Source organism: Anomaloglossus baeobatrachus, chromosome 1, assembly GCF_048569485.1.
Source record: "Anomaloglossus baeobatrachus isolate aAnoBae1 chromosome 1, aAnoBae1.hap1, whole genome shotgun sequence".
In the NCBI taxonomy this organism is placed as follows: Eukaryota; Metazoa; Chordata; class Amphibia; order Anura; family Aromobatidae; genus Anomaloglossus; species Anomaloglossus baeobatrachus.
Window position 1 is genome coordinate 633,862,627 of NC_134353.1, and position 7,399 is coordinate 633,870,025.

Sequence of the window (7,399 nt, forward strand, 5' to 3'; positions counted from 1 at the left end):
GAGAGCGCAGTCTGAAGCATAGACTTGTTTTGTACTTGACTCAGGACATAAAGTTGCACCTTTTTAAGACATTGACCAATTTCATTCATTTAAACATCCTACTTTCTTCTGTTTTTCAGACTTTACGTACTTCTATAAGGGTAATAAGTATTGGAAGTTTAATAACCAGCAGCTGAAGACAGAAACAGGATTCCCAAAGTCTTTCCTACAGGACTGGTTGGGCTGCAGTGTTGTCCGCCAACCCGATGATACTGATAAGGAAGTGGTGATCATTGAAGTTGATGAAGCCAATGGAGGAGTGAGCACAGCAGCTGTTGTAGTTCCTGTCCTCCTCTTGCTTTGTGTCTTGTTCCTTGGACTGGCTGTCTTAATCTTCAGGCAGTATGGCACCCCCAAGAGGCTTCTATATTGGCAACGCTCCTTGCTGGACAAAGTGTGAGACCTCATGGATCTGGACCCTGCCCCCCATGACAATCTCTCCTGCCCTCCCACATGCCCCTCACACACAGATATCATGGGGAGCAGTATCAGTCTCCTGGGAAGGGACAAAATCCGTTTACACCAACTATGCCACTTTTATGTGGTGGACATTGCTATGTTTAACCCCTTCACTGCCAACTTGGATCTTTGTCTTCCATAACGGTTATTGCAGGGGGTACATATATTAGATTTCTTCGGCTATCGGTCAGGCAGTGCTCTTGGTACAGCCACCACTTGCAAAATTCAGAGCAGAGATGGACGCCCTCCAAAGGTCAGAAAACGCACAAAGATACAAGTTTCTGACAGATTGTAGGGTTTTTATACCCTTTCAGATCACGCCACCACCCTTTTGTAGAAAATAGGTCTATCATGCAAGGGATAATATATGTAAACTGCCACCTTGACTTTGGATGGGTACAGGAAAGTACACTGTGAGTGGGGGAGAGCCACCTGTCTGACCATGTGAGCTATGTCTACATGCCAAGAGGTTGTGGCTTCTGTGTCATAATGCCAATAGATTTCTTTGTATCGAAATAATGTACATTAGACTATATTCTTCAGTTGGAAAATATCGTCACAGCTGTGTTGTGACCTACAAATCGCCTCAAACTTTAATTATGATAAACTAATAGTATCATTTGGGACCAAATATTGCCTGTGTGTTGAGGACGTTGATTTTTAGCCTTGTTGAATATAAAGTACTGTCTATGATATGTGACCTAGAGAAAGTGGGAAGAGTTTAGCAAGTTGTGCAGAGCAGGAATCTCTGAAGAGAAAGGAAGGGACAAGTGTAAGGTCAGTATCAGTAGCTTCCAAACTGCCCTGAAAGTGCCCTGTATCTCCCCATCCATTGTGTATTATAAGGCCTTCTCTGCCCTCCACCACCCCCTGTATACTGTTCAATATTAGACGGAAATGTTTAACTCTCAGGGTTATCTGCTGGTATTGCTACCAGACATTAGTTACTGTTTTACAGGTCCTGGCAGACACATCGCATTGCTGGTTTTCTGTGATGGAAGGGGTAATCACTGCTCTGAAACGCCTTTGCAGGTATCTGGCGGAGACAGACTTTGGCCTGTCTCCCATGCCTCCATCCTAGATGGGGGTTAATCAATGGCTGCTTGCAGGTCTCTGAATTTGATGGGGTACATCATGGTTCTTAACAAACCTGTAGCTGGAAAGGGAGAAAATCATTGCTCTGCAAGTGTCGTAGGCAGGGAAGGGGTTAATCACAGCTCTGCAGGGGGAGGGTTCTGGCTGCGTCAGGTAAAGAAGGGCAGATCACATGGTACGATCAGGGGGTTGGGGAGGGGGTCACATTTGCTTGTTTCCGGTCTTTCTCTATATCTTTATATTTTGATTATTATTATAATTATTATTATTTGATAATGAGGCAGCTCCTGCAGGTCAGGCCGCTTTGCATTTCCCACTTGTCCACCGCCAGAGGGGTGAGTGGATCACAATAGATCCTGTCTGGATTCTGCTCCACTCATCCCTCCTGCAATGAGTTGGCGACTCCCTCACCCCTCCTCCTCTCAAGCATAGACAATGGGGGTCAGAGCTTGCACAGTGTTTGGGGGTTGGAGAGAAGCACTTGCCCTTTCTAACCTAACGCCAAGTGCCTTATAATATTGAGTAACCTCAATTACTGCCCTATATGGTGCTGAAATGCGTATCACTTTATGGTTTACCCTAATTTATGGAGGGGATTGGGGACCCACCTTATTGGTCAAATTAAAGCTTCTTTCATGTGGACAAAATTTGTGGTTTTTATGTTTTTTACCGTCTTTTATAAAATCACCTAAAACCTTTTTGTTATGAACCAGTGGTTTTGTAACACTAGAAATATAAAATTACAAAAAAAAGTGACTACGTGCATTTCATTTTTCTGTGTATTGATTTTGTAGGTTTCCTACGATTTCAAGCAAGCAGTGACGCTAAAGAGTGACACAATTACAGTGACACATCTCTACATCATCACCCAGCTCTTCAAAAAAATGAAAAACCTTTACATTATTCCAGCCTCTGTACTGACTGGTAGTGCACCTTTTGGTTAGGTCCAGCTTTTTTTAATAATGGAAAAAAATAGGAAGTGTAGGTGTCACGCAACAAGTGTAGCGAGCGTTTTCAGACCAACTCAAGTCTGACGCACAATGGAAAGCACACATCAAAAACCGCACAGTCAAGGTGGACACAATAACAACATTGCGCCCTAGATGGACACCTCCTATCCTCACCTGTAGCTGTCCCTAATCTCCTAGCCAGTCTCTATACCTTCTCCGCAACTGTTGCCGAGCAGGAGATCTTGGGAAATTCTATAAATGCCCTGACTAGTAAGAGGCCGGTGAGATTCACTAAACCCACCACTGCACTAATAAGACAAGAGGGTAGGGAAGACAAACGGGATAAACAACCAAAATGGAGAGGATACGACTTCAGGAGAATCCACAGCAGCTCCTTCCACCAAGGCGACTTGCACAAAATATGGTTTTGTATAGTCACCAAAGCTTGCTGGGAGACCTAGCTATTTAAACACAAGGGGACATGGCTACCGAGCATGTGCAGCTGACCTTAACTGCAGGAGAGCTGCTAGCAGAAAACCGGACATTTATCTACTTCAGGACCAAAGGAAACGAAACAACATATAAAAGCAAAATCCCATATAGAGATAAGAAGGCTCTAGTTCTCAAGTTGCCACTAGCCTCCAAAAAAAACAAGGAGACAGCCGTGACAGAAGGAATATTGGTTGTCACTTCTGTATTCACTTCTTAGTAAATAAAAGTAAAAACAGCCACTTTGTTATTGACATGATGTCGATAATTTACTGTTTGTCTTCATTTCTAAAATGCAGGTGACGATCAGTAGGGCTGAAATTTCTATTGTCAGTTGTGAAAACGACCATTGTAACTCAATAGCAAAATGGAAATATCACTTACAGTCAGGGCCAGAAATATTTGGACAGTGACACAAGTTTTGTTATTTTAGCTGTTTACAAAAACATGTTCAGAAATACAATTATATATATAATATGGGCTGAAAGTGCACACTCCCAGCTGCAATATGAGAGTTTTCACATCCAAATCGGAGAAAGGGTTTAGGAATCATAGCTCTGTAATGCATAGCCTCCTCTTTTTCAAGGGACCAAAAGTAATTGGACAAGGGACTCTAAGGGCTGCAATTAACTCTGAAGGTGTCTCCCTCGTTAACCTGTAATCAATGAAGTAGTTAAAAGGTCTGGGGTTGATTACAGGTGTGTGGTTTTGCATTTGGAAGCTGTTGCTGTGACCAGACAACATGCGGTCTAAGGAACTCTCAATTGAGGTGAAGCAGAACATCCTGAGGCTGAAAAAAAAGAAAAAATCCATCAGAGAGATAGCAGACATGCTTGGAGTAGCAAAATCAACAGTCGGGTACATTCTGAGAAAAAAGGAATTGACTGGTGAGCTTGGGAACTCAAAAAGGCCTGGGCGTCCACGGATGACAACAGTGGTGGATGATCGCCGCATACTTTCTTTGGTGAAGAAGAACCCGTTCACAACATCATCTGAAGTCCAGAACATTCTCAGTGAAGTAGGTGTATCTGTCTCTAAGTCAACAGTAAAGAGAAGACTCCATGAAAGTAAATACAAAGGGTTCACATCTAGATGCAAACCATTCATCAATTCCAAAGATAGACAGGCCAGAGTTAAATTTGCTGAAAAACACCTCATGAAGCCAGCTCAATTCTGGAAAAGTATTCTATGGACAGATGAGACAAAGATCATCCTGTACCAGAATGATGGGAAGAAAAAAGTTTGGAGAAGAAAGGGAACGGCACATGATCCAAGGCACACCACATCCTCTGTAAAACATGGTGGAGGCAAGGTGATGGCATGGGCATGCATGGCTTTCAATGGCACTGGGTCACTTGTGTTTATTGATGACATAACAGCAGACAAGAGTAGCCGGATGAATTCTGAAGTGTACCGGGATATACTTTCAGCCCAGATTCAGCCAAATGCCGCAAAGTTGATCGGACGGCGCTTCATAGTACAGATGGACAATGACCCCAAGCATACAGCCAAAGCTACCCAGGAGTTCATGAGTGCAAAAAAGTGGAACATTCTGCAATGGCCAAGTCAATCACCAGATCTTAACCCAATTGAGCATGCATTTCACTTGCTCAAATCCAGACTTAAGACGGAAAGACCCACAAACAAGCAAGACCTGAAGGCTGCGGCTGTAAAGGCCTGGCAAAGCATTAAGGAGGAAACCCAGCGTTTGGTGATGTCCATGGGTTCCAGACTTAAGGCAGTGATTGCCTCCAAAGGATTCGCAACAAAATATTGAAAATAAAAATATTTTGTTTGGGTTTGGTTTATTTGTCCAATTACTTTTGACCTCCTAAAATGTGGAGTGTTTGTAAAGAAATGTGTACAATTCCTACAATTTCTATCAGACATTTTTGTTCAAACCTTCAAATTAAACGTTACAATCTGCACTTGAATTCTGTTGTAGAGGTTTCATTTCAAATCCAATGTGGTGGCATGCAGAGCCCAACTCGCGAAAATTGTGTCACTGTCCAAATATTTCTGGACCTAACTGTATATATAAAAAAACTTGACTCTTAATTACCCACTAGAATTTAAATATATAATATGAAACCCGCATCTCCCTATGTACATAGTTAACTTGTAGACTGGAAACAGGAGGAGACGTCCGACCCTTACTTATTTAATTAGCTGCCTATTTTACTGTACAGGGAACTTGGCACATGATGAAGTCTTGTAATTACAGCAGCCTCTGCGCTATTTAACGCAAATGATCTTTTAAAGGGAGGCCGTCATCAGAAAATTACCTACTGTGTTAATCAAATTTATGTGTCAGATGTACTTTGAAAGAATTTACAGGAGTTTTTCTTTTAACGCTTTGAATCGATATAGTTTGTTTGGGAGTTTTCATGTACTGATTATATAGTAAGTTTGACAATCTTCCCTAAGTAGGACTATATGAGAACTTATAATTTGTACATGTCAAGCTTTAGTTTTCATTGGTGCTTATCCTATACTACACGTCATTTTTGATCATGTTTATTCACCACTCTTTGGTAGGCACAAAGAGCCAAAAAAAAAATATTTTTATATATATATATATATATATATATATATATATATATATATTTATATATTTATTTTTAAACACCATTCACCATTCAGTATAATTGTCATATTATCTTTACTCTGAGAGGTTATCATCACTTTTGCACAGAAAATGCCATTTAAAAAAAATCTTTAAAAAGTGTCAGAATAGAGTACCAAGATGAGCTGTTGTTTGCACTGGTGCCGTTTTTAACCAATGTTTGACTGACAGCCTATCAAACGCCTCCACACTATTATCACATCTGAGGGTTAAAGTACTGAGACTGGCCTATGTCTGGTCTTAATACATGAAGCAGGGGCTTAGCTTTGTATTACAGCCAACTCTTTTGCAGATGGCTTGGGCAGAACTCCTGAGCCTGTGCCATTCATAAATGTGGAAATATTACCTGAAATTAATAGCTCCACACTTGTGTGCTGTGTAATGTATCTGCAGTCCTTATTTAGGCTGTACACTCCAGCTGGCAGGACCTGTAGACTCTGGTCACGTGACCCTGATGACATCATCACAGGTTTTTCTGCATATGTATATTGCTGCTTGCTTATGATTGATCAGCATCATACAGGAGGCAGAAGTACGCGCCCCTAGTAAAAACTATCTAATATCACCCACTTGGACTTAACTAAAGTTAACTCATTAGGAAGAAAAAGCTTTCTGCATTACATTGTATAAAAAGAAATGATTGACAGCGTCCAGAAGTGGGTGACAAAAATGCAAAAAAGTGTCTTTAATCCGCCATAAGTGCGATGTTTCTACCTTACATAGCTCTGTATCAAACTATTACATTGTATGTCAAGTTCAACATGAAAAATATGGCGAAAGGTCCCGAAATATTCACAAAAATAATATATAACTAATAGCACTGATTTCACTGGCGGTTTAAACAGAGGCAGATTTAGGTTTTCAGTCACACAGGGCAAGAATACATTTTGCTCACCTCAAGTGGTTTGAGTAGTCGTCTTGTCACCGCCAGTATGCAATTTGCTTACTGACAGTCATGTGGTGACTTCCTTATACTCTTATTTTCAGCAAAAAAACCTACAGCTCCTTCTTCATATAGAGAAGCAGGAAGAAAAGCTAGGTGTCACATGACTGTAAGTATGAAATCGCATATGAGTGGCCATGTGAAGACAGGAATACACCACCAGACCACTATCATTACATGAACTAATAATTCACCAGAACCACCATCAGTACATGAATACATCATCAGAATTACCATTAGTACATGAATAAATCACAGAATCACCATGTATATCTCTCTCCATGTACAGTACAGGCCAAAATTTTGGACACACCTTCTCATCTCTAGAACAACTATTAAGAGGAGACTTTGTGCAGCAGGCCTTCATGGTAAAATAGCTGCTAGGAAACCACTGCTAAGGACAGGCAACAAGCAGAAGAGACTTGTTTGGGCTAAAGAACACAAGGAATGGAAATTAGAACAGTGGAAATCTGTGTTTTGGTCTGATGAGTCCAAATTTGAGATCTTTGGATCCAATCACCGTGTCTTTGTAGAAAAGGTGAACGGATGGACTCTACATGCCTGGTTCCCACCGTGAAGCATGGAGAAGGAGGTGTGATGGTGTGGGGGTGCTGCTGGTGACACTGTTGGGGATATATTCAAAATTTAAGGCATACTAAACCAGCACGCCTTCCAGAGCATCTTGCAGCGGCGTGCTATTCCATCCGTTTTGCGTTTAGTGGGACTATCATTTATTTTTCAACAGGACAATTACCCCAAACACACCTCCAGGCTGTGTAAATGCTATTTGACTAAGAA

The 7,399-nt window shown here is 41.3% G+C and overlaps 1 protein-coding gene across 2 annotated transcripts in view; it reads left to right on the forward strand.

Moving 5' to 3' along the window:
• MMP14 (matrix metallopeptidase 14) overlaps positions 1-2,347 on the forward strand; it is a 74,463-nt gene extending 72,116 nt beyond the window's left edge. For both annotated transcript variants that reach the window (XM_075319323.1, XM_075319315.1), the window contains exon 10: positions 120-2,347. In XM_075319323.1, coding sequence (XP_075175438.1) covers positions 120-439 — 320 coding nt within the window. In that variant the 3' untranslated portion in view covers positions 440-2,347. The remainder of the gene's footprint in view (positions 1-119) is intronic.
• Positions 2,348-7,399: the final 5,052 nt, after the last annotated feature.